This window comes from Halichoeres trimaculatus, unplaced genomic scaffold (assembly GCF_033239565.1).
Source record: "Halichoeres trimaculatus isolate MK-OKI-2021-1 unplaced genomic scaffold, fHalTri1.1 fHalTri1_scaffold_10, whole genome shotgun sequence".
NCBI classification, from domain to species: Eukaryota; Metazoa; Chordata; class Actinopteri; order Labriformes; family Labridae; genus Halichoeres; species Halichoeres trimaculatus.
Window position 1 is genome coordinate 34,758,492 of NW_027437187.1, and position 27,273 is coordinate 34,785,764.

Genomic DNA, 27,273 nt, shown 5'->3' on the forward strand with positions numbered 1-27,273 from the left:
ATTAACTTTAATGGAAACTTTGTTTTTAAAACAGAAAATTACTCCTGAAAAACTTAAAAAATGTCACAACAAAAGTGTTTTCTGAAAATAGTGGCAAGTAAAATAAAATCTCCTCCGTTAAAAGAACGTTTAAAGTATTTCATCATCCCCTCCTGATGAGAAAAACTCATTTCTGTCTGCACATCTTACACCACAAATGTCACCTGATAAACTGCAACACAAACTTTAAGATAAACAGGAACCCAGATTATAATCGTTTCCTTTTGCTCAACTTTCTGGACCACAGAGTCACATAAAAAGGTCAGAGTCACATCTTCACCTGATAGTCGTTCTCTGAAGCCTCCATGATCTTCACAAACTCCTTTGCAGTTGAAGCCTCGTTCTGGCAAAGACAACGTGGAAATCACAGAGTTTATTTCAAGACAGAAAAGGTGCAGCATTATCACATTGGTTGATTTTTTAAAGCCCTTATTAGGGCTCTGATTTCAGAAATTAAAATCAATCGCCTGTCGAAGTTCAACTCACAGAAATTGACATGGACTCCTGGACCTCTTTGTGGCTCACCAGCTGAACGTTGCCGTCTTCATAGTAATGAACCTGAAATAAAGAGAAGAGCAAAGAAGAAGCTTCATGACGCAGGTGGATCAAAAAGAAAGGCAACTCTCACAGTTTTAAAGGTCCCATATTATGCAAAAATCACTTTATTAAGTCTTTTAGTGAAATGTGTGGGTCTTTGGCTTTCTTCCCAGCCCACAAAACGTGATATCTAATGACTTAGTAGTGCTTGTGAATGTAAAATCCTGAGCTAGAACGTGCCGTTCGGAATTTCCAGGATTTGCCGACGTCAGCGATTCCCTTTTTTGACCAATCAGGAGCAAGTCTGACCTGATTGGTCCACCGGAGCAAATACCCCAGAACCCCCTCCCCGCCCACTCCCCACCCCGGGAGGAGAATGCCAAAGTTGAAGAGCCATCACTGCTCTGTTTTTGGCTGTAGACAGCCACATAGTTCCATGCACAAGCTTCTCATCTCAGAAGAAGACAGACTCAGTGTCTAGAGTTCATTTATGAAAGAAATGTTCCAGCTACACTCAGTAAAACTGTGCATGTGTGTGCTAGTCACTTCACGGCCTACTGCTTTTCCAACTTTGGACAGTCCAACAGAGGGCTAGCGAATAGACTGGTCCTGAATCCAGGCGCATTACCAACCATCCTCCAACAAACCTGGGACCCTGGAAATGTGAGTATTTTAAATGCTGTGGAGCAGAACAACTAGCTTAGCTTCAGGTTGCTAACTTTAGCTGCAGTTAGCCTGTTGTTTTAGCCTGTAATGTTACAGTAATCAAGCTTCTCTGTTTTCTAAACATTGTGCACTCGGAGCTCATGGCGCCGCTCTCAGTGACGTGGAAGAGCGGGGCGGTATCAGCGGTGGCTCATTTACATATGAAGGCCACGCCCACTAAATCAGAGCGTTCTGAACAGAGGGGCTATGAGAGCCTGCAAACAATGCTGCTGTGCTTGTTTTATTGGCTTTTTGGACCAAAACATGTTACTACCATTTCATGAAGACATCAATGATCCATATTAAACTGCAGAAAAGGAGCAGAATATGGGACTTTTAAAAATGTTAAAAATAACATGTTTTATAAACAATTCTCCACAAATATGAAAAAAAACACTTGAAAATACACTGTCTGTAAATACTGTACAAACACAGTGTCAGATTTTCTAACAGATACCTGGATTTTCATGATTCCTGCCACCTGAGTGGTGGAGGGGGAGATGGTGAATTTCCATTCTGACCTCCAGCGTCCGTTCCTGTGCAGAGCGAAAAAAGAACAAACAATGGATTAATTTATTTCTTCTGTAATCTTTCGCTATCATACATCGAACATGAGCAAATATTTAAACAGAAGAAAATTAATGCATAGACAAAAGTGATCAGACAATAAACACCAACAACAACCAAGGAGCCAAATAACATTTGTATGTTCAAAAAGCAGTGAAAGGAAATTGAGCACACACAGGGAACGGTTCTGTGCTAATGTGTTGTTCAGGAAGTGACTCGCCTGCTTCAGGTACCACAAATATTCACCCCGTGGTTATGAGTGTTGAAATTTGAGCCGTTTGACTTTATCTTGAGAAAACAAACACTGCAGGGTTTTATCATCGAGGTTGTCTCATGTCAGGATGTACGAGGCCAAGAATGATGCATCATGTGACAGCTGCAGACTCATTTAACTCCTGATTATTATCAGAGGTGTCAAGTAATGAAGTAAAAATACTTTACTTTACTTAAGTAGAAAGTTTGGGTATCTATACTTTACTGGAGTAGTTTTTGTTAGCCGACTTTTTACTTCTACTCTTTACATTTTTTAAATATCTGTCCTTCCCTACATTTCAAAAATAACCTTGTTACCTCTGTTTCATTTCAGCTTGTTTTCATTCCAGCCTGACATCACAAAAAAAAAAAAACACTAAGTACGGTGGCTCTAATGGGAAAAATATAATCATCATTCAGAAAATTATCCACAGTAAGCTTAAATTACTTATTCTATGGTCTGGAGCTATGTGGAAAAATAAAATTAATTTTAATTACATAGGGGGAAACACTGCAGGTGTTGTGATAGTGCCAAAATAAAGTAATCAAACATTTTGGGTAGCCTCAATTCCCCTTACATTACTTTTACTTTTATACTTTAATGAGTTTTGAAACCAGTACTTTTACACTTTAACATAAGTAAAAAGTAGAGTTGACATTTCAACTTCAACAAAAGTCTTTTTAAACCCTCCTATCAATACTTCTGCTTGAGAAATGAATGTGAAGACTTTTGACACCTCTGATTGAGGGATGGGACCGTTCACTAAATCAACTGTGCAGTTCTAACCCCTTTATTTTTAGCATACACCCTAATAATCCACTATTAGCAGATCATTTTTTATCAGTTATGCCATGTATAGACATGAAAAAGCTGAAAGAATGAGGCTGTTTCACATTTCAAACATCATTACAGCTGAGGGAAGAATTGCTAGTTTCAACATGCCAACTCCTCAGCAAGGACAGTCACTATTGTCTGTCCCAGAAGTCACTAAAAGTCACTAAATGACGCTGCTGTCTAATTTGCATGATAATCCATTTGCCTGTAATTGTCATGGACTCTGTAGGAGAGAGAAATAACATGGGAGAGACAGAAAGCAGGAAAAACACAACATCACAATATGTTTAAACTACAAATTAACTTTCTTGTGTCCATTCTTGTTTTTTATGTCTAAATATCAACCCTCCTCCTTTATCTGAGCTGGGGACCAGCAGAAGTGACCGTAATTCATTTGCTGTGAGTGAGGAGGACTGTCTCTTTTTTAAGGATAGGGGAGTGGCTCACACACGCTGACCATTGAGGAGATCAAAACATGCTGCAAGTTGTAGGAATTGTTGTCTTTAAAAAAAACTCGCCAGAGGGGTCGGAAATCTAATCTTTAGTGCTCCCAGACAGCAGAAGGACTTAATGCTACAGGTAAACCCTCTAACTCTGTCTTCTCTGCTTGTCAACACACACAACAACACACACGCTTCCCCACACAACTGTTCTGCTGTATCTTTCGCCTTGCGGTGCGCATGCGTCTAATCGGAGCTGCATATTTGCTTCAAACTGAGCTGTAAAACGCAAAAGAAAAACAAACCGAGCAAGGGAAACCAAACGGTTTTTTTTTTTTTCATAAACCGTTCGGTCCCTACTGATTATCATACAAACTGTAATGTCAGTCATATTAACAGACCTCACACAGATATGTTTTCAGAGCTCATCCAGACGCGAAACTGTAAATATTTCTCTCTAGCTGTGAGAAGTTCTTGAAGTAGACTCTTCCATTCAAACAGTTACATGATCTGGGCCCTAACCCAACCCTGGTCACATGCTATTAATAGCATACAAACAACGTAAAACAGCCTGCTAATTGCAAGTGTGCTTCTGATGTCAGACGTTTTTGTACCAGGTGTAGTTGCATCTCTTTTTATAGCCCTCAACTTTTCAAAAGCTGATGCTTTTCTGAAACTAAATCTACAGTGTGCAGCAGTTTAATCCAACAAACAAGTGTTTATGTCTCAATATGAGTCACATTCACCCGACGAGTCCAGGTGATTGTGAGACTTTTAGACTTCTGTTTGTGAAGTTTTTCTGCTTTTAATATCTTGAAATGAGACATTTTTATGGTCCGTCAGGTGAATTAGGCTCATACTGAGCATAAAGACTTGCTTCTATTTCAGTTTTTGCCGTGCAGCAGTTCATTCCTGGTTTAATGTGTGATCTAAAGAATCAGGAGGGAAAGTTAATGGTGCCTCTGTCATTTACACTTTCAGAATCTCATCCCAAATCGGCGCTCCAGCTTCCTCCTCACAGCAACATGTTGGCCTCATAAAGGAGCTGTGGGATCATTACACCCAACAACCCATAAGCCCAGCAGAAAGCCAGCAGCAAAGAGGATTGTTGCACTTCTTATCCAATTAGATTAACCCGATCAGAAACAGCTCAGCGATGCTTACGAGGGGCCACAGACTAAACACTGTGGTGTAAACTGCTAATTAACTTAATGCCTTCAGAGCGTCTCGTAGAAACCAAACATTTCAGGCTTCCTGCGCTCGTTCAGGATCTCGACATCTTATTTTAGTGAGGAGTGATTAATGGACCAGCGTGAGATTATAACAAGCTGCTGGGCTTCAGGAGGGAAAGTTAGAACAACAAACTCGCCAGTCGTCTCTCATCTCTCCATTAACTGGAGAGGATATTCTGGAAATGAACTGTGCTGTTTGTCCTCGTAATAACTTTCCCTGAAGCAACATGAAGATATCAGAGATGTTAGACGTGGAAAAGAGAGTTAAAGATGTTATTGATACTAGAAACTTTGCTGAACATACCAGAAGTTTTTGGGTTGAAACTGATGGCACTCGATGCACACGATGATGGTTTGTTGTCCGTCGATGGTTTTCCCGTAAATCTGAAAAAGAAGAAAAAAGAAAGGAATATTGTTAGAGGAGAGGAGCCACTAAAAAAGAGGGCTGTTGTTTTTTTTGTCTCTTTTTCATAACCTTTGTATTTGCAGTGGATCATTACTTTGTATGGCTCATTTGTTGGTCATGGACACCAAACTTTTTGTGGCTTCAGTGATATTTTTACTATTTTTTCTCCTGTGTTTGTCTGGAGATCCTACATGTATCCATGGCTGCATTGTTTACATGTGAACTCAGCTGTTAGCAGCCTGTAGCATGTCAATGCTAACTGGTGCAAGGCCAGATGTCTTCCCACAAGGTGAGGAGAAGGAGGTGAGGACTACGTGCTGGTTCTCAGGTGTGAGCTAAGAAGTGACGACATCGACCTGTCCTTCCATCCATCGTTGTTGGGAACGTAAGATCTATCTCCAATAAGATGGACGAGCTAGCTGTGCTAACCCAGCAACAGAGGGAATACCAGAGGGCAGAGTAGCATCATGCTATTCACAGACATGGCTAACGGAGCTAACACCAAACACCAACACCACATTGGAAGAGCTTCACCTGCTGTGAGCAGACAGGATCCAGGAGACAGAAACTGAACAGACTGCTGAAGAAGCTCAGTCCTGGACCCTGTGGAGGTGGAGGCTGGCTGACTGGACAATGATGGACAAGCTGTCAGCATCTATTTTCTTATGGAGCTTTTTGCACTTTCTATACACTTTCTTACTTTTGTTTTCTCGATTGCTGCTTTGACTTCAATTTCGTTGTACTTGTTGCAATGACAATAAAGTTCTATTCTATTTTATTCTCTGAAGCCTGCAATGCTATGCCTCACCAATAGGTGGCAGGTTAGCAATATGTGAAAACCATAGAAGAAGAATGTTATGAGCATGCACAGTCAAAAACAGAAAGAAGAAGCAGTCAACGGAGTAAGGAGATGGCGCAAAAAACAAATAAAATTGGGTCGTTTGAGTGCCAAAGATGCAACAACATTACATTAATTTGTAGAGCTGTAATGAGGGCAAAAAGTGCAAAGAATACAGAAATAGCTTGTTGCTAGGTGCTTGTCATCATTGCATCAACACCAACTCTGTTTAACACCACTACACGGATCCACTTGATCAGTTATTTTTTTATTTCTTCACATTTTTATCCATTTTAAAAAATCTCAGTTTATGTGGGTGAAAAACAGAAAATGTGCATTTAAGAATATATCCATATTCGTGTGGTCCAGGCCTCAATCTCAGACTTCTGACTTTAACCTAAAAATTCAGACTTTAATCTAAGACTTCTGACATAAATCGCAGAATTCTGAGGAAAAAAAGTTGGAATTCTGACTGTAACCTGGGAAGTCTGACTTTTTTCTCAGAATTCCAAGATTACAGTGAGAGTTTTGAATTCCGAGAAAAAAAGTCAGAACTCTAGAGTTAAATTAAACTTCTGAGAAAAAAAGTCTGTATTCTAGAATTAAATTAAAATTCTGAGAAAGTCTGAATTCTAGAATTAAAGTTAGAATTCACAGAAAAAAGATAGAATTCTAGAATTAAATTTAAATTTTGAGAAAAAAGTTAGAATTCTAGAATTAAATTTAAAATTTGAGAAAAAAGTCAGTATTCCAGAATTATATTTAAATTCTGAGAAAAAAGTCAGAATTCTAGAATTAAATTTAAATTCAGAGAAAAAAGTTAGAATTCTAGAATTAAAGTTAGAATTCACAGAAAAAAGTTAGAATTCTAGAATTAAATTTAAATTTTGAGAAAAAAGTTAGAATTTTAGAATTAAATTTAAATTCTGAGAAGACAGTCAGTATTCTAGAATTAAATTTAAAATTTGAGAAAAAGTCAGTATTCTAGAATTAAATTTAAATTCAGAGAAAAAAGTCAGAATTCAAGAATTAAATTTAAATTCAGAGAAAAAAGTTAGAATTCTAGAATTAAAGTTAGAATTCTGAGAAAAAAGTCAGTTTTCTAGAAGTAAATTTAAATTCTGATAAAAAAAAATTGAATTTAAGAATTAAATTTAAATTCTGAGAAAAAAGTCAGAATTCTACAATTTAAATCTAAATTCTGAGAAAAAAGTCAGTTTTCTAGAATTAAATTAAAATTCTGATTAAAAAAAATAGAATTCAAGAATTAAATTAAAATTCTGAGAAAAAAGTCAGAATTCTACAATTTAAATCTAAATTCAGAGAAAAAAGTCAGAATTCAAGAACTAAATTAAAATTCTGTGAAAAAAGTCAATATTCTACAATTTAAATTAAATTCTGAGAAAAAAGTCAGAATTCTGAGATTACAGCCAGAACTTTGACCTTTTCCTCAGATTATTCTGAATTATCACAAAAGTCAGAATTCTGATTTAATCTTAAAATTCTGACTATTATCTAAGAAAAAAAAAGGATTAAAAAAAAAAAGTTAGACTTATTTTTATTTATTTTAGTGGCCCTTTGCCTCTTCTGTTTGAAAGTCACGTATCTCCTTTGCAGCTGTATGAAGCTGAATGAGACAGTGGTTTGTGGTTTACAGCTTTAACTAAAAGCACGACCTGCTACTGAGAGTGTAACATGCTAACCACAACTCTCCAAATTCACAGGATATCCCTGTAATGTCTGGCAGAACTGCACTGTCTGCACTCTGCATGAATAAAAAAAGAAGCTCAGCAGAAGCTTTTTGGAGAGGAGTGTCTGAAAGGGGTCTGGGGGACGTACGGTGCAGACTCCGTTGGGATAGTGCTCCTTGACGTAAGCCCTGACAGCAGAGTCTACAGCGCTCCTCCAGCCTTCTATGGAGCTGTCCACGTCGTGGGGCCGGGGGTCGCTGGCCTCCTTCCTCAGGTGGTCGAACTTGAAGGAGATCTTGTTCTTAGGGTCCAGGACCCGGCCGTTGCCGAGGTCACCGTGCTCTGTGATTAAGACCTGGGAGGAGAGGGAGAGGGTGTGAATTCTTAATGAACATTAGGAAGGAGAGGAAGAAAACAGGTCGTCAGCCTGAACTTTCCATCTCCTGTCCTCCACCTCAGCACGCAGCTCAGCTCAGCTCAGCTCGCCGGGTGTCAGACTGGGGAATTTCTACCCCAACAGCAGGAACACAGGGACATGATGACATCTTTACATAAGATCCTGCAACTATTACTGAGGCTGACACACCGGCACATTCACTCAGCAGCCTGTTCACTCAAACTCACAGGCGGCGGGCTCCATGAAATTACAGCAGCAATGTGTTTCACGTGTTTGTGAAGAGAAACAGGAGCTCTGGGACTTGTTTGATGCTTTAATCCAATAAAAAGCTTCTGAGACCATCATAATATCAACAATAACAGAAATCCTAAAGGTTTTTTGTCTGTTCCTGAGTGCTTCATCTCTAAACATAATTGATTTAACAATTTTCCCGCTTTTTATTGTTTTACGAAAATGATTGTCCTTTATCCTCTGTTCATTTTCAGAAAATCAGACACACTGGATCCTTATCTTACTACTTTCTACTGTAGTTTGAATGTAATTTAGCTGCACAAAAACAGTCTGAAACAGTGGATTAAACACTCAGCGTTGGATTAACCCTCCAACTGACCAGCGCCTGGGTGAAAGGAGAGCTCTGCCCATCGTTTGGGCTATTATTGCAGACTACTGAGCGTCACACTTTAACCTTTTAAAGCCTGACTCATTAAAAATTACCAGGAAATTCTGATTTTTTCGAACTGAGATGTTTATTGACCTCTTCAACAAAATTCACTGAAAAATACTGCTAAACCATTTTGTTCCTTTTTTATTTTTTGTGTCAGATTTTACACCTTAGGAGATTTTGTGATTTTTTTTTAGTAAACTTTTTAGTAAATTTGCATCCATTTAATGCAGAAAATACTTGTTTTGAACAGTAAAAGTTTTGTATTATTCCTACTGGACATGCACTGATAGATTGGTGCCGATTTCCTTAATTTTGGGGGATCGGTGATCGGCCCATCCTTACATATGAAACTGATCTTATAAACCTCCAGGAAGGTCTGACAGCCAGCCGTTGTTGATTTTTGCTCTGAGACCTAAAACTCAGGACACTTTATTGGTTGTTGAAGTTAAAACATAAAGTTTTTATTGTTTCACAGATACTGTTTAATGATTTTAATAAAATAAGATTGGAACATTGAAGGTTAATGCTGTCAGTTATAAAAAATAGAAAAAAGTAAAAATCAGTATCGGCCCAGATCAGTATTGGCAGGTCAGGCTTTTTAAAGATCGTAATCTGTCATCGGTGCACCCCTAATTCCTACCGCAACTTCTTTGAAATAAGAAATTATTTTCCTGTGAAAACTGTGTGGATGAGTTCACGAGTGCAGCCATTTTTGAAAAGGACCAAAATACAACTTCAGCTGCCTGTACTGGTGGAGAAAGTGGGGAAGAATACATTTTTTTTTAAATTTCTTAACAGTTTTTAAGGAAACTATTTGTCGTGTAAATAAGATAGAGGTCTTTGAAGCTCATGTTTCAAATATGAAACATTTGGCAGCATAGGGTTAGGCAAAAAAAACCTGAGACATAATCTATTTGAATAGGAGATTTTGAGAATTTATTTTGTATTATAACACCTATTTTATTTATTTGTATTTCAATTTTGTTCTCCCAGAAAACTTGAAAGCATTAGGACTCAGTTTTTGAATTGAGCATTTATTTAACTGAAGTTGACAAACAAAGCTAATGGTCTGTTTTGTTTGTGTCGTCTTTTAAGACTTGAAAGCTTTTACTTGGTCAGACTTTAAGTTTAGTTAAAAGCAGATGTACTTGTCTTTTTTTATCTAAAGTAGTTATATAATATTCTTCAGTACATCTGTCGTGTTCAACCTCTTCAAAACTGACTTCTACTCCTTCATTTAGCAGACGCTTTTGTCCAAAGTGACGTACGACACAAGCAAGAATTTAGACAGAAAGAAAAACCTACTGCGACAACAGTGCTACAAGTTAGGCTGCAGGTTCTGCCATTAAGTGCAAGATTTTTTTTAATTAAATAATGTTGAATAATCTAGCAAACTAAGCACAACTGATTGCTGCAACAGCATACTTTAACCTTCAACAACATTTAGTAATTAGTGCTGGAAAATCAATAAGAGCCGAGTCTTCGACCTCATTCTCCCCCTGAGGACAAAGAGGAGAAGGCTCAGATTAAGGGTCTAAGTGTTTCCTGAACAGATGTATCTCCAGACATCTCTTAAAGTAGAAAGGGACTTTGTCGATCATATAGAGTTAGGTAATTCATTCCACCATTTGGGAACAACAGAGGAGAAGAGTCTGGCTAGAGATTTGGAGCCACAATGAGCTGGGAGCACTTCTTTTGAGTTATTACATTTTGTTTGGATCAGTATCAGTATTTGAGGCACTGTGACTTGTCTGTGTGTCTGAAGTTGATACTGACTCATGTTTATCAGAGAACTTTCACTCCAATAACTCTGCCTCACTTAATTTATCTTTTATATGTTCACATCTTTTCAGTTAGACTCTCCTGAAACCATCGAACAAGTAATGATGATGACTCAGAGAAATGTGACGCAGCAGGGGCTGTCGTACACTTTGAATTTACAGCACGTGTGAGTTGAAATTTGCTGAAGCAGCTGAAGAGTGTGATGTGCAACAGGAAGTGACAGTGTGCAGATTCAGGCACATTACATCATCACTTTACCTGTTCTTCATATCCCTCGGTTTTCACTGGAGTAAACTGGTCCAAGTTGTACTGTGCAAATGCACTGCAAGGAGACACAGAGAGACACTTCAAAGGTCTTAGTCTGAACAGATTTCTTTACATTCTTGTCTGGCTGAAGGAACAAGCAGCATGCATAGAAAAGACTCAGTTTGAGGCAAACACAGAGCTTGAAAATAGATGAAATCCTACTGAAAACTGAGTGTTTCTGTTGCTCTTTAACCTCAGTGTCAAGTAGGAGAGTTTATGGGAAACTTACTGCGCTGCATCTTCCCTGAGAAGATTGTCATTGTTGAGCAGCAATCGCACATCTGAGGAGAATAAAAGCAGGATGGTTAAAAGAGAGAAAGAAGACAGAGACAGCACATTAACACTATCACATACACTCAAACATGAAAAACAGAGCGGCCTGCAGTCAATCTTTACAGCGTTTATGCCAGGAGAGTGAAGCAGACATGGTGAATTAGCTCAGTGGAAAAGGCTGTAAAATCACACAGAGATGAAAGGGACAAAGTGGCAAGAGGGGACTGTGTTTAACAGTGTGTGTGTGTGTGTGTGTGTGTGTGGCTGTCAGGCTGTGATAACAAGCAGACAGACAGCCTAACGGCGCTCCTACGAGGTGACGACATTCATCGAGGCAGGACGATGTTTTAACGATGCCAAAACACACACACACACACACACACACACACACACACACACACTGGAGGGGCACTACTTAAGCAGCGTGGTGTCAACACTGGCTTTGCACGGCGAGCTAAAGTTTGGCCAAAACATCGCCGTCTCATTCTGTTCCCTAAGAGGCCTCTGAGGTAAAATGTGCAACACAAAAACAGTCTGACGTCTCAGCTCCTTCAAGAAAACAAAGCTGAGCATTTACTACGACCTGTTGGACCTCTACGAGTACGGGCATCCCATTACATCAACTTTATGTTTCTCTTTTCACAAGTTTCTCCTGACTACTTCCTTTTGGGCTGCAACTTCCAATCCCTTCCAGTTTCCACCAAAGAGTGCAAACAAGAGCTGGGACTTGACTGTCAGCCCGTCTGTCTCAGGCTTTCAATCAGTAGTGCTGAAGCACTACAGTTTGACAGGACAAAAATCAGGACATCAATTTTGATGACATACTTTGCCAAGAAATGCTTACTCTTATTCTGGAAAGAGGATTCCCCTCCATCTTTCAAGGTTTTCACAGATCAGATCTCAGCTTTTTTTTACCATCAGTCTAAAAGACACTAATGAGTGGTTTGGTCTGACCCCAAATCTATGTACCAAAAGGCCCGGTTGACCTCAATATAACGTGTATCTTTCTTTATTTATGTATATGTGTATCTCAAGGTTCTTCAACCTGCATCTCTGGAGCCTAATGCAGCTCTTTGACTCCTATGCAGTGGCTCCTTGAAGGATTAAAAAATGAGGAGTTGTGCAACATAATTAACATACCTTATTAAATTCAAAAAATCATTTTATGTGTGAGAAATTATAAAAAATTGTAACATTTCAAGTTTAAAAATGTTTTGCAAATTTTTGAGAGATCAAAATTTGTCCCATTTTTGCAATGTTTTTACATTTCAATATTTAAATTCTTGCATTTTTTTTTATATTTTGAATTTTTTTTGTCATTTTTTTCAAAGAAAAAAAATAGTGTCTCTGTTTGATCAGTTTTCCCAAGGTGAGTTGTGGGATAAAAATCAATATAGGTTATCAAATTCAGGAAATCTTTCAAAATTTAAGAAATAATAATAAAAAAGAAAATAATCATTTTTTAAATTTATTGTGCATAATTTTGAAAATTCCAAATTGTTCAATCTTTGCACAGTTATTAGATTCCAATTTTTCCTTTTTTTTTTTGCATTTTTTATTTTTGCATTTTTTTGGTTTTCAATTTTTTTGACATTTTTTCAAATTTAGAAGAATTTTTTTTTTTTTTAAATTTTGCACGTTTTTGCAAATTTCAAAACTTTTGAATTACTGCTAGGTTTTGCAACATTTTAAGTTTTGAAAGTACAATTTCTCGTTTGGATAATTATTCAATAGATTTTTACTATGTTGTGAAGATAAAGTATATTTTGTGGCTCCTGAATGACTTTAATCCGGGTTAGCTGAGGAAAAATGGCTCCTATGACCCCTGGGTTTTTTTTAATTCAAATGTATGAGTTATGTGAAACCTGTGGGCAGGCACACATGTATGTATTTATGTATATGCATGTATGTGCAAAGAACTGATGTCAGTGAAAATGTGTTGCTGCTTTTTCACTTATTCACTTTTTTTTAATATTTATATTTTTTAATTTTTATTGTTTTTCATTGGTCATTGTTTTTATGTTTTATTAGAATTTTTCCCTTTTTGGGGGTACATGTGGGTTAAAAAGAAAAACAGTACAAGTCAATGAAAATGTTTTCCAAGCCAAAAAAAAGCGCTGAAGCACAGTGAATTAAAAACTACTGTAAAAAGCAGCAAATTTATCACCCACGCAGTGTCAAACATGGTATCCCTTTAACTTAATTTTGACTTCTATTTCACGTGTGCAGTAACACAGCTTACAAAAAGGAAGACAAATAGAGCACTCACCGTTGAAAACTTCGTTGAACTCTCCTGGCGGGGCATGGATGATGAAGTTAGCTGCTATGCGTAACTGCAGAGAAAACACACAGAAAAGGCAAAAAGTTAAGAATGAGGGAACACAGACCAGATAAAAACACAAGGAAAATTTAAAATTTGAGAAACTTTTCACCAAAATCTCACGGTACTAGAAACTAGAGGTAGACCGATATATCGGCCGGCCGATATATCGGGCCGATAATTGGATATTTGTCTCTATCGGCCATCGGCCGTATTTTCTTTTAAAAAGCCGATTTTTGATCCGTTGTATAAAATGACGCAATTTTTGATTAGGCACAAAAAAGATGAGCACCTCAAACTTGTGGAACCACTTGGATACATTAAATACTTTTGTTCAAATTATATTAATAAGTTTAAATTTCTTTTTTGACATTTTAAGAAGAGTGTGAATGTTTACTACTGCTTGTTACATTGTGTGTTTACTCAGACAAAATATTTCATTGTTTTGAAAGCTGAATAAATGTTCAGAGGACTGGACACGACTTGTTGTAATAGATTTCTTTTAGTTGCTCAGAAATTGTTGTGTTTCACAAAAATGTGATAAATATATATTTATTTAACAATCGGCCTGAATATCAAATTGGAAAAATCGGCTTTGCATATCGGCATTGGCTGCCCAAATTTGGAAAGCATCGGCATCGGCATCGGCCCCCAAAAAAGCCATATCGGTCGACCTCTACTTTCTGGTTTCATTTTTCAGGGTTAACAACAAAGACTATTTTATAATGAGACACTAATAGTACAGCGCTGTTTTACATCTTTTTTTCCAACCAAAACTGCTTTGCCCTCGTGAGGGGGTACTTGGCAGAAAATGCATTTCACAAGGAGTAGATCATTGAAAAAAGTTTGAACAACTTTTAGTTTAAACAAAAAACTAGTTTTGAATTTGGCTCCAGACCAGCCCTGACACTTGCTTTGTGTCATTGAGGTTATTAAAGTCTCCTTAAAAACTAAAGCTTGACTGGTACGCCGTAAGTTATCTCTTTTAAAGTCCGTATTAGTTCCTAAAATCCCCCAGGACTGAGGCTACTTTTCCAACCATAACATAAAAACGCCTCTCACTAATAGAGCACTATTATAATCCCAGATCCACTTGTTCCACTCCATGCACATCCCAGTTTAATGCTGGATAAAAACAGTGGACCCGTGTGTCCAACAGAGGGGGTAACATCCCCGTGTCAGAGCTTCAGAGAGCGGCGTCCTCCACTATCTGTCTCAGTCTGAGGCACATCTGAGCAATCATTTCCCCCTTCCTCACTTCTCCTCTGCTGCTTCTGCCTCACCACAACACTTCCTGTTTCCAGGTCACATGTCAAACTGACAGTGAGACGACAGCCCCTCCCTCCCCCGCGTGGTTTACGACCATATAAGGACATAAAAATGTGCCGAGGACTCCGGTACACATTCAATCTCTCGCTGTATGCCTGCATCTCTCCAGCTCTCTGTCAGCAGCAGGGGTTCAGCCAGGTTTCCCCCTGCGCTCGCGAGCTGGTGTAACACGGGAGGTGTTCATATCTGTGTATCTGAGTGTGTGTGAGTGTGTGTGTGTCCCCTGGGCCCTTATTAGCAGTGTGTGCCTACACAGAAACACAGGCACTGTGCAGAGCTGCAGATTGATTCTTGCTAATGAGCGATGCTGAGAGGAAGGAAGACAGGGAGGAACGTGTGTGTGTGAGTGTGTGTGATGCTGAGATCAAAGTTTATCTGCATAAGTCTAATCCTCTGTCATGAAAGCATCATGACCCACTTATGCTTAACGATCCTCGATCTGTAGCACAATGGGTATGTGAGTGTTTCTGTGTGTTTCTGTGTGTGCAGACACATGCACACTCTTTGTTAAACAGCTGGTGGAAAACTGTGTTTGTGATGGGGATCCCTGTGGGACATCTCATTTGCATCGGGTCTCCCTCATTACGTTTGACGACAGAGTAAACAGACTTTTGGTTTACATACAGCAGCCTGGACTCTCATCCAACGACCAAATTTACATTTTAACATCAGTTATCTGTCAGCTCCACCACATACACAGAGAAAAGTTTCAAATCTGGGACGAGGACTTTAGTTCTGAGTGGAATGAGGAACTGATGATGACAGAAACTTGAGAAACAACACGACCGTCTGTCTGGACTTTCAGGGGAAGAAACAAACACATGTCGGAAGATTCAGAGCCCCAAATGTAACGACGACCAACAATGTGAAAACTTTTTGCCCAAAATATAAAAACTTCTTACAATTTGGGCTCTAACAAGCAACAAGTTCAGTTGGTGAAATTGCATCTCTTTGGGATCCATAACAGTAGACATCACTCTAAGGGCTCTAATTTCGTAGGTTTAACACAGCCAAGCGCTGTTTTCATCGATCAAATGAGCGCCTCTCCTCGCCTTTAAATGCCCTGTGGCCGAGGCGCAGCGTCTGATTGGTCTGAGAGATCCCCAGCACCGCGGAGAGAGTGCTGGAAAGACCCGGTAGCGGAGACGGTCAGAGCCGCTGTCCCTACCGTGTGGGCCAGCTTTAATCACAGATGTAATTTAACAGATTTAATCTGTTCCTTTGTCATTAATGGGAGTACAAAATGAAGAGGCAGTTACACAGTTGGCTTATCCATTCAGAATACTTTTGATCCACCTGCACTCCCGGTTTGTCATCGCCAAATAGCAGAACCTTTGGTGATATACTGTATACTCTCCCAGTGTCTCCACCTCATCCTCCTTACAATAATGTACTCCATCTTTTTAGATCACGTTAAAAATAAAGACTAAAACAGAGAAATATGGGAAATCACGGGTAAATCCTGAGTGACAAACATTTATTTTGTCTCTTTTTTCTTCGTCTTTTCTCTCCCTCTTTTCTTTGAATTAAATAAAATGAGAGAAGCCAGATATATACTCAGTATCAGATGTTAAGGCTGTTTGTTGTTTAATTGTAAGATGTGCATCAAACTTCCAGCTGTCGTCAGGTTAACTTTCCATTATGACAAACGGCTTTAATCTGACATCAGATGTGACGGGACAGTTAATATAGATACAAATGTATATGCTGGTTCAGACGGTTACATTAAACAGCGATTGCTGTGATTGTTTACTGCATTAAAATGTGCCTGACACTCTGGAAACCTGCCTCTGAGGCTTTGATGACATGTGCGCACATGTGCGCCTGTCACCAAATTACAGCTGCTGAGGGTGCGCTCCGCTTTGCACCGAGGATAGACCAGGTTGGAGCTGGCAAGCTTCTGCTGAATCTGCTGACACCTCCCCCTGGTGCGCTGTCAACTCCCCCTGGCGCGTAGTCACACCCATCTCTGTGCAGACGGTCTACCGAATTGTCAAATTGGCAGCGCACAGTGGTGCGCCGCACGAAATTAACACTGCGCGGGTTGCGCCCCCTGCACTGCGCCATGAAATTAGAGCCCTTAGAGTTTACATCATGCTCAACTAGTATCTGAAGTCAAAACCTTCAGAGATTCCCGCAGAACTTTTCAAAGCCATACTGCTGCCTGTCCTATTAAAAAAAAAAAAAGTTTTAACCTCGAAGCAAACAGAAAAAAAGATTGTGTGAAAAATAAAATATTGCCTGATTTTATTTATCATATTTTTTTACCTTGAGCCTTTTTGGTTTTCTGTTAATTATTCCAATTTTTAAATTCCTGATGTATTGTTTTCTTAATATATAATTTTTGAATATATCTTTTTAATTTCTGCAATTTGAAAAAAATACATTTTTAAATTTTTTTTGAAAGTTATGAAATAACAATGTTTTGAAAATTCTAAATTTGGGGGACTTTATTTTTAAAAAAACTTTAAATTTCATAAATTTTGCAAATTAATGAAATTTATGACATTACAAATTTTTCCTTTTTATAATAATTGAAAATTTATTAAAAATACAAAAAACTAAGACATCACATGAACAATGTAGTAAACACAAAAAACATCTTATTTAGACTATTTGTTGTGAAGATAAAGTAGATTTTATGGCTGCCTTATGACTTTAATCTGAGCAGAGGTGAAATGGCTCTTATCAAAGTAAAGTTGCAGACTCCTGGACTAGATCCTCTGCTGTTTTGAACTGTGTGATTTTTGTGCGGGCATTTATCCTGAATGTTTTGTAAGCTTTCTGTGAACAATAATAATAACTTTATTTGTATACACTTTTTAAAAAAGAAGTTAGCAAAGGGCTTTGACAGCCAGGATATGAAAACAAACACAAGCTTCAAAAAGGGAACAAAAGCTTTGACCCAGCTAATTGACTCAATCTGTTAATTAAAAAAAAAAATCTCCCACCTGCTTACATTAAAACACAAATTTTTCTCAATCCGAGCAAGTGCGAGGAAAGCTGGATGAGATACTGATTCTGAGTAAAAGTCAAAGATTTGTTGGTAACTGAGTAAAAGATAATTGAACGATGAATTAAATAACATTTTCCTTCCAAGAGCCCTCACACACAAAAAACAGACCACAATAACTCACGTAGTGTCCACAGCTTGGGAGAAAACAATAAAAACTGATAGAAAAATACTCGGAGGGATGTAGATACCACACAAGAAGACGAGAGGAACAGAGGAGCTGAAGATCTGGGAGTGAAAAGAGATTTAAAAGAAGCACTCAAAGGAGGAGGAGGAGGAGGAGGAGGAAGAAGTGTACAGAGATACTTCATTTAGCTGATTATGAGAAAGACAGTGTCTGTTAAAAGCTGGTGAAGAAGAGGCTGATACTTCCTCTGAGCTGTTCCACTAATGCACTGAAGCAGAGGACTTCAGTCCTCTATAACTGTACACATACGAAGAATAAAAAAAAAGCAATAAATTCTCTTTTCTACTTTTTCTTATGGACCTAAAACAACAACAGTTTGCTCTCTCCAAACCAAAGCTTGGTGTGAAACAATCTCAGGACAAAGCTTAGACTTAACTGAGGACTATAATACTAGATCAAGGGTTTTCAACCTGTGGCTCTGGAGCCTCATGTAGCTCTTTGACTCCTTTGCAGTGGCTCCTTGTAGCTTTAAAAAAAATATTGAAATGAAGACTTTTTATTTTTCTTATCGAGAGTATAGGTGAGTAAAGACTGACACTAAATAAAATCATGGGTTTACCTCTTGCAATAAAAGTTTTTTTAGATTTCTGCAAATGTATTGAAACTTTTTGCAAATCTCTTAAATGTTTTTTTTTGAGATTTTTGCATAGGTTTAATTTTTTTTTTTTTTTTAAGTTTTTTTCATTTTTTTCATTTTTTCAAATTAAGTCAAAAATCAATTTTTTGTGGATTTTGCAAATTTTTAGAATTTCGAAAATATGATTTTTATTAATTTCTGCAAATTTTCTCAAAGTTCTGAAATAATTTTTTTTACAAATCAAAATTTATGTAAATTCTAAAACATTTTGCAAATGTCATTTTTTTTAAATCTGCAAATTTTTTGAAAGTTTTAAAATTAAAATTTTTATGCACATAAAAAAACATGCAAATTTTTGAAATTTTAATATTTGGGTTTTTTAACAACCTTTAATTTTAATAAATTTTGCAAATTCATGAAATTTATGAAATTATATGTTTTTTTTGTTGTTTTTAAATATTTGGAAATTTACTTAAAATTCAAAAAACTAAGATATCACATGAACAATTTTATAAATACAAAAAACTTCTCATTAAGATTATTTGTTGCGAAGATAAAGTAGATCTTGTGGCTGCCTTATGACTTTCGTCCCGGTGAAATGAGGTAAAATGGCTCTAATAAATAAAAAAAAAATATCTTGTAAAGGTTGCAGACCTCTGTACTCAATCCTCTGCTCTGTAATTTTTGAAGTAAATATTTTGCTGTAGCTGCTGGAAGATGCTGCCTTGTTGCACTGTGTGAACAGAAAAAAAAAAGAGTGTCTCATCCTCTGATCAGTTTTCCCCGTGTAAAGCCCTCTCAAAGACACAGATTAATGGATACAACACCTTAACATGAACAACTTTAAATCAGAAGTGTCCTGACTCAACAGATGTTGAGAATAAGTCACTGCAGAAGTAATTATCAGTTTGAACACTGAGCTACGAGGTGAAGCACAGACCCAGTGTCGGTCTGGCTCACTGGGAGACAGGCTTCTGGGACACTTATGAGCTCTGAGACCCAGTTTTGAATACCAACTGTCGCCGTGCTACATGAAAGACCGAGCTGAAGGCAAAGAGTCTCTATGGAGGATTTTATTAACTAACTCAGAGTTCTCTGTGTCAGCTGGGCTGTCACATCACGGAGAAAGTCTGAGTTTTTGCCTCCAGAAGATGGACTTCAGGTCGCTCAATGTAGCAAACATTTGAGACATTTGGATGCTAAAAAAAAACCCATCACATTATCAAAGCTGGATTTTGTTTCCCTGTTTGCTCAGAGCATGTTAGATTTCAATAACTCAGATCATTTTAACCCCAACATTCACAGACAACAGGATCTAATGTCTCAGGTAAAGCTGACACACACTCAGTAAAGTGATGTGTTGATACCACAGCTTTCGAATGATTTGGGGGTATATATTTATAAAGAAAGACTTCTTTAACTCTCTATGTAAATCTTTCCTCCTTCACATTTAGTCAGTGGTCAAAACAAGGTATTTCATTAAATCATTCTGGACTTTCTGAAACACTGTTCAGTTCTTGTTGCCATTTTCCAACATCTTAATGACGTGGGACTGTATGCTCATTCAGTCACTGCACAAAAGGGACCATTAGTCATAGTTTACCGTAATGGAAAAGCCCGTTAAGCCATAGCGTTAGCCGCATGCACCACTGCCAAGAACTGGTCAATTAAGTCATTGCCACAAAAACGAGGCAGGTGCAGAAAGTTATATATCCAACTTCCTGGAAAACCTTTATCCAACAAATTCAATTTGCACATGCAAACCCTGTGTCTCCTAAATTTAAGGATTCATTAAAAACCCTAAAAAAAAATCAGTTCTCTTCAATTATTTTGTCCTTTGTGGTAACACATCAGGACGGTGTCCACCATCCTTAAACCAGTCTAACAGGTGAGGTCATCCTGCTGTTAGCACCTGTAATGGTGGGGCTACCACCGTTAAATTTAATGGTCGAAACTATGAAACTTTTTTCTTCACCATTACTATAAACGGTCCATTTTTATGGCTAATGGCAGGACGTGCATACGGGCCCAGGACACGAGGGGTTAACTTCAGGAGTCCCAGTAGTCCCCCTGTAAATGCTAGGTGAGTTAATGATACAACTTTGGGCGCCGGTATAGCCTAGCAGTCCGGGTTGCACACTCCATGAGGTAAGCCCTCAAGCGGCCAGCCCGGGTTTGAATCCAACCTGTGGCACCAACCCTGCATGTCACCCCAACCCTCACCCTGCCTCTATACACTGTCTGATCCTCTGCAGTTAAAGGGACAAAAAGCTGAGGCTGGGGCGGTATGCTTTCCTCCCAATTTGATTCTTTTATGAATTTTGGGATACTTATTCAATTTAAATTGTGATTCCTAGATATTTCCCATTTTTATAATATTTAGTTTGATTTTTTTAACACTAAATCAAATGAAATAGTGAAACGACGACTAGAGGTCGACCGATATGGGTTTTTTGGGGACCGACGCCGATGCTGATGCTTTCCAAATTTGGGCAGCCGATGCCGATATGCATGGCCGATTTTTCCAATTTGATATTCAGGCCGATAGTTAAATAAATATATATTTATCACATTTTTGTGAAACGCAGCAATTTCTGAGCAACTAAAAGAAATCTATTACAACAAGTTGTGTCCAGTCCTCTGAACATTTATTCAGCTATTAAAACAATGAAATATTTTGTCTGAGTAAACACACAATGTAACAAGCAGTAGTAAACATTCACACTCTTCTTAAAATGTCAAAAAAGAAATTTAAACTTATTAATATAATTTGAACAAAAGTATGTAATGTATCCAAGTGGTTCCACAAGTTCGAGGTGCTCGTCTTTTTTGTGCCTGATCAAAAATTGCGTCACTTTATACAACGGATCAAAAATCAGCTTTTTAAAAGAAAATACGGCCGATGGCCGATAGAGACAAATATCCAAATATTGGCCCAATATATCGGCCTACCTCTAACGACGACGTCCACAGACAAAATCAGGAGCCATATTTTCCCCAAAATACGCATCATGTGAGTCAGTTTTCAGGATCTATTCAGGGGATCTGACATCTCAACTTTTTTTTCCAACCCAGCTTATAAACAAGGATTAGAATTAAGGGAATAATGAAAAAAAAGAAAAAAAATGATTTGCTTTGTAACCACAGGAGCTTTGCTAGGAACTAGGGATGTTTTGAGAAACTATGTGCACATGAACCCAGAAACTAGGGTCTAAGTTTAGTTCTAGGGTAGATGATCCCCTCCTTGAGAGATAGTTTTTTCCAGATGTCCAGGGACTTGAGAAAATTCCCACCCACAGATTTTACAATTTCATAGTGAAGTTAAAAAAATCCCTTATTACACCCATTTTTTTCAGTGCAAGAAGCTTCCATCAAAATTCTGGCATAGATCTGATCAGATCCTGGTATCTGGATATCAAAGAGTTCAATCGCAGCAAAGAAGCATTTCAGCTGTGTCTGTCTTAAACTTACTGTTTCTTAAGGTGGAAACACGGGGTTATGTCAGCCACAGTCAATCTCCTTTTCTTTTTTCATGGAAGCTGAGGGATTTTTAAGAGTGGATCCAAAAGACACACTCTTACTAAGGAGGGGACGTGGGACGTGGCCCCCCTGTGGCGCGTGAGCCTCATGTCTTTGTGCTCTCTTGGCCTGGACACCAGCTGGTCTCTTTTCTTCCCCTCACTGTACATTCATCCTCGTATTACCCAGCCACTCCTCCTTTCATTTCAGCACACACGTCTCCCATCACCCACCCTGCAGTGCACCCTCCTGGGGAGCACCGTTCCTTAATCCCAAATGACACCCGCAAACACTGAGAGCACATTGATCTTAATCCTGGTGTCCCAATCGCCTTATCGCACCCATCCAGATCTATGAAGATGGAAATAATACACGCAGCAGGAGCAAAACGTGGCTTTATTTTGGCCTGTGGGCACTTTAAGCTGCATCATCTCCCTAAATTTGATTCCCTTCCCTGGCATGCCTCCAATTCAATACCCTAGATAGAAAACGGGAGGAGAAATCAGGTCCCAGCGCCTCGAAATGCAGAAGCAGAGCTGAGCCAAGTTTACAAGATAACCAGTGGGCTGTGGGTGAAACCTGGGAGGCTGGGTGATAATGTATGCAATCGTTCATGAATAAGAAATGACAGCAGATAAAATGAGGACCTATGGGTGGCTTTGGATGAGCTAGAAATGATCTTTTGCTAATCAAATAAGAGGAAAGTGTCCAGTCAGAATTAGATTGAAAACATTTCTCTCTTGATTTCTGAAGTGAACACAAGCTAACGGCAGAGCCTGAGCTCTCTTTGCGCTGAGTGCAGCTGCCTTATCTGCTCCACTCTGCACATTTGTCACCTTCACTCTGCACCGCAACGACTTATCCTTTTAGTTTAGAAAGCAGGGTCACTTTACCTCAAGCAGCTAGCTATGCAGTATATGGAATACCTCTGGCTTGTGTTACCACCTTCAGTATGCAGGCACTGCAGCGTAAAGCCACCGGTCTTTACAAATTAACACAGGGGGAGGCTGGGATCTCAACTCAAGCTCCAGTTCTTCAGTTTGAGGAGCAACAAGGAGGTTGGTAAGAAGATGAGAAGAAGGTTTCTACGAGGTACAAAGTGTTAAAACTGAACAAACGCTTTCTTCATCTCTAGATCTTTCGTGTTGCTGCAGGCGCGTACAGACAGCGCTCCTCTGTCTTTGATTCCTCAGCTAAAGGGAAAATGCAACTTTTTTAACTCTCCACAATACTATATAATCCCATGGTACAGGTCAGCTGTTCAAAAGCATCAAGGTCAGCTGTTCACAAGCTTTGCTTGGGGACATACAGAGCTGATACGTTTTCAATGCTGCTCAGTGTAAAAGAAATCTACCTTATCTGAGTTTGCTTTATCACTCCTAATACACCAAACTTTGATATTAGAATTTAAAGACCAGCATGAACGAAGTATTAAAGTGATACCCCGGGATGGAACAAGTTGGGTCCTATCACAAGGGTTGTGTCCGAAATGGCATACTAACATACTACATACTACATGGTCGTTGTGTTTATACTGTATACTACATACTATAAGTATGATTAGAGTGCCAACCGTTAACACTGTAGTATACTACTCGGTTTCCCATGATGCATTTCAAAACCTCCAACGACAAAAATTGGAAGCACACATAAGTCTATGGAAGCACACCAGGCTATCAAATATCTCTGTTGATTCGCCACATTTGAAAGTTTTAAGAACATTTTAGGCGGGAAAGTCATCACGTAGAATACCAAAATGTGGTCATTTTGGCCATGAAACGCACGGATACAAATTTAATTTCGATATTTCGGACATTCTGTTAAGAGCGCCAATATGCTATCGAAGAAACTTCCGGTCGGCTCCAAAACAAGAGCCCAATTTACAAGGAGGAGATAATAAAGGGTGCTTTTATTTTGAAAACGGGAAGTTCGCTAGTGGATGATTTTTAAGCTAACACCGGTCTCAAAACGAATTCATCTCTCTTAAAAAAATTAAAAAATGTTTACTGCTCGCAGACACCGAAGACGATCCGTCCGTCGCCTCAGGCACTTTATTTCTTTGTACTTTCGTTAGGTTTCCCTGTAGAGCTAAGTCCATTTTAGTTGCTTCTTATCTTGTCATCTCATTCACTATTTATGTTTATAAATACCGGGCTTGCAATGCATTATGGGGCGTGTCAGTGCGACTAGTATGCCCACCTCCCATACTTACAATTTTTACCGATATAGTATACATCCGGGTATTTCTCGCGCACACAATCTTTTCATACTATTTAATGTGAATACACTACATACTATTTTTTGACGTCGCACTTAGTATGAGTTGTACGTTAGTATGCCATTTCGGACACAGCCAAGGTTAAGGGCAGAAATTACCCCTACAGCAGTGTTTTTGTGCAGCAGAAGCCCAGAGCGCTCACACCAAACATCCCCTCCCTGCTCCTCTGCCGGTTTCCTCTGCACTCAGACGGGGCCATATTTTACTTGACCAAAAACACAAATAAACGGACTCCCACTGAAAAAATCTGATATGGGTCTGCATTCACGCTTTATTTAGAGAATTTTCAGCATGTTACTTTCACACAAAAACACAGCTAAATAAGGCACCTTTGTGTCCACTGGTAGTTTAAACCTAAAATCTGTATCAATAAAGCCCAGGTTTCATATAATTTTTTTTCTTTAGAAATTTATGTCACTCCCATCTCTGCTGAGATATTGGGTGGATGTGTTATCTATATTTCAAGACGGCCTTGTAAAAGGGATTTAATGCATGCTTTCATCCACCTTATAGTTCACTCTGACCACATGCATTATTAATCCTGATGCCCCATGAAGGAACTAACCCACTATCCTTGGTGCTGTCAGCTGACTGTTTACTTTCTCTGACTCTAGCTGAGTTAATTATTGTGCTAGCTTCACCTGCAGTAGACGGTTATAAAACTAGCCCTGCTCCTGAATGTTAGCAGGACGTCACTTCACAACATCACTTTGACTGTGTGTGGCACACAGCAGCCCAAATATTTCTCCATACATTTTACTAAAACTTGAGGGGTGCTGTGCCTCATGGTTCACCTCTGATCAGCATCAGAGGGATGTGACATTTTTTCAGCTTCCTCATAAAACTGAGAGTTCACGTCGAGACCAGGACAAAACAAACTTCAGCTTCTGCGAACAAAGAGAAACTCTGAAACTTACTGATATCTCTAACGATCATTAAACACATGACTAAGTCACTTGTGTATAAAGAGGTATAATAGACAATTTAGTTTTACTGTCTTATCAGTGAAGTCTGGGGAAGTCTGTTCAGCTCTGCTCTTCAGACTCACAACCTTTGAGGCAAAGGAAGTCCACCCTAAAAACCCTGAACACTGTCTCTGGTGAACTTCTGTTTCCTAAATGTCTCTTTCCACCCTCACCCTGTTTTTCCAGCTCTATCAGGACAGGAATAAAAAGCCTGTTCTGTCCATCAGTGGTTTACAGATGGACATGTATCATCTGCCTGGAGCTGTGTTCACACCAAACATGAACAGTATGGTAAAATGTGCGTACACAAAAACACAAATGTTTCGTGTTTACTTGCTTAAGCCCCGTTTCCACCAAACAGTCTGGTTTAGTACAGGTTGGCTTGGTTAAGCCTGGTCCTGTTTGCATTTCCACAGCCAACCCTGGCCTTTCGTGGTAGACAGCGTGTGAACCAGACGCCGCGCATCAATTACATAATATTGTGATGCCAAAACGAGCAACGATAGAAGACAGCAGTTTGTCTTCTTCGTCTTACCAAGTCCAATCAAGCTTTGTTTCAGAGAAGGCTGTGAGCTGTCAGAAGAAATACAGCAGCTGCTGACGCACAGGAAGTGATGATTCTTTGCGAATCAACGGTCTGCAGTGTTGTAGCTCCACCTTCTAGGACTGCATCGGTTTAGTTTGGCACTCCTACAGAAGGGTCCCAAAAAGTGGGAGGCAAAACAACAGAAACCTAAATGTCATAAGAATGTTCTTGTGCGTCTTTGAGCCCCTGAGCCTTGACGGACACGTCCTTATAGTCCATATCAACAGCCCAAAGAGGTTGATGTAAACTAGACCTCTCGTCAGTTAACTTCCAAATCCCTTTCCTCCAATCCTCTGTTTTCTATCTGTCACTCTTCAGGAGTTTGATTAAGATCTTTGACTGAAACATTTACAAAGCAGGGACCCTTTAAGATTCACCTGCAGATTATTGATGATGTGATGCTGCTCTTCGAAGATAATACTCTGATCCTTTTGAGATTTAGACAGTAAAGAAATATACATTAGTTTATCTCAGAACATCCTCACTGTACCAAAGAAAATCCCCTCTTAAGGTGATTTGGATGGAGCATGATTTGTGGAAGTAGACTGCAGGGTGGGGGACGGGACGACGATGGGCGATCGAACAGAGCGGCGCGCTGCTCGGACAGACATGACTACGAAGGTGTTAAACTTTTACCTGAGGAAAGCTGAGTTCTGTCTTTCCCTGTAACTCCCTCTCTTCCACCAACTAAATCCTCCATTCAGCATAAATCCATGTGCTGACGAGCAGAGCAACATAACACACCTGCAAGAAATAAGCTCTGACAAGCAGGGGCGGACCAGACTTTTTAGACTGGGGTGCCCCGACCAGGGAACTGACTTATGCAGGGAGGCATGAATTTTACGAGTCCACACTTGAATAAATAGCATTTATTTTTACTTATTTGTTTGTGTTAAAATTAAAGGATTAACAGGCTACAGCCTTAGAAAAATAAAACTTGACAGAAACAAAGTGTTTTTTTTTTTTTTAAATCATTTAAAAGTAGAATATAACTGAATAGTGCTGTAGTGCACTGAAACAGTACTGTACACTGGTTTTGAGTTTTTTCTGTCATTTGTACTTATTGTTTTCTTTAAAAGGAAAAAAAAATCGTCAAAAAATCGTAAATCGAATTTTTTGTGAAAAAATCTGAGATTTTATTTTTAGGCCATATCGCCCAGGCCTAAGTGGGAATGATTGTTTTAACAAAATAAATAAATTATAAGGATGTGAAATTTGTTTGGAATATGCATACTGCATCTAACGAGACCAAAGTTGGTTTACAGTTTTTGTAATACATTGCAGCCATAACACGCTTGCAAATTAAGAACAAGGGGGTCTGTGTTGGTTTGTCTGCTCTGTCAGTCTGATCTGTATCAGGTCTTCTCTTTTTTAGCAATCAAGCGAAAGTCTCTTTCAGATACTTCACCAGTCTCTAAACTCAGACTAGGAAGTGTTAGCATAACATTAAGTAAGGGGAGTTTCCTGTGTAAAACTCGTGTGTGGTTTCTCTGCTGCAACCAGGAAGCTTGCAGACTGCTTCCCAATTGACTAAG

The 27,273-nt window shown here is 38.8% G+C and overlaps 1 protein-coding gene across 1 annotated transcript in view; it reads right to left on the bottom strand.

Annotated features, from left to right (window-relative positions):
- Positions 1 to 27,273, bottom strand: part of LOC141796185 (F-actin-capping protein subunit alpha-2) — a 31,886-nt gene that overhangs the window by 308 nt on the left and 4,305 nt on the right. The window contains exons 2-9 of the mRNA XM_074677164.1: positions 13,234 to 13,297; positions 10,921 to 10,972; positions 10,644 to 10,707; positions 7,691 to 7,897; positions 4,912 to 4,991; positions 1,739 to 1,817; positions 526 to 597; positions 320 to 382 (exon numbers count right to left, since the gene is read on the bottom strand). Of these exons, the coding sequence (XP_074533265.1) occupies positions 320 to 382; positions 526 to 597; positions 1,739 to 1,817; positions 4,912 to 4,991; positions 7,691 to 7,897; positions 10,644 to 10,707; positions 10,921 to 10,972; positions 13,234 to 13,297 (681 nt within the window). The remainder of the gene's footprint in view (positions 1 to 319; positions 383 to 525; positions 598 to 1,738; positions 1,818 to 4,911; positions 4,992 to 7,690; positions 7,898 to 10,643; positions 10,708 to 10,920; positions 10,973 to 13,233; positions 13,298 to 27,273) is intronic.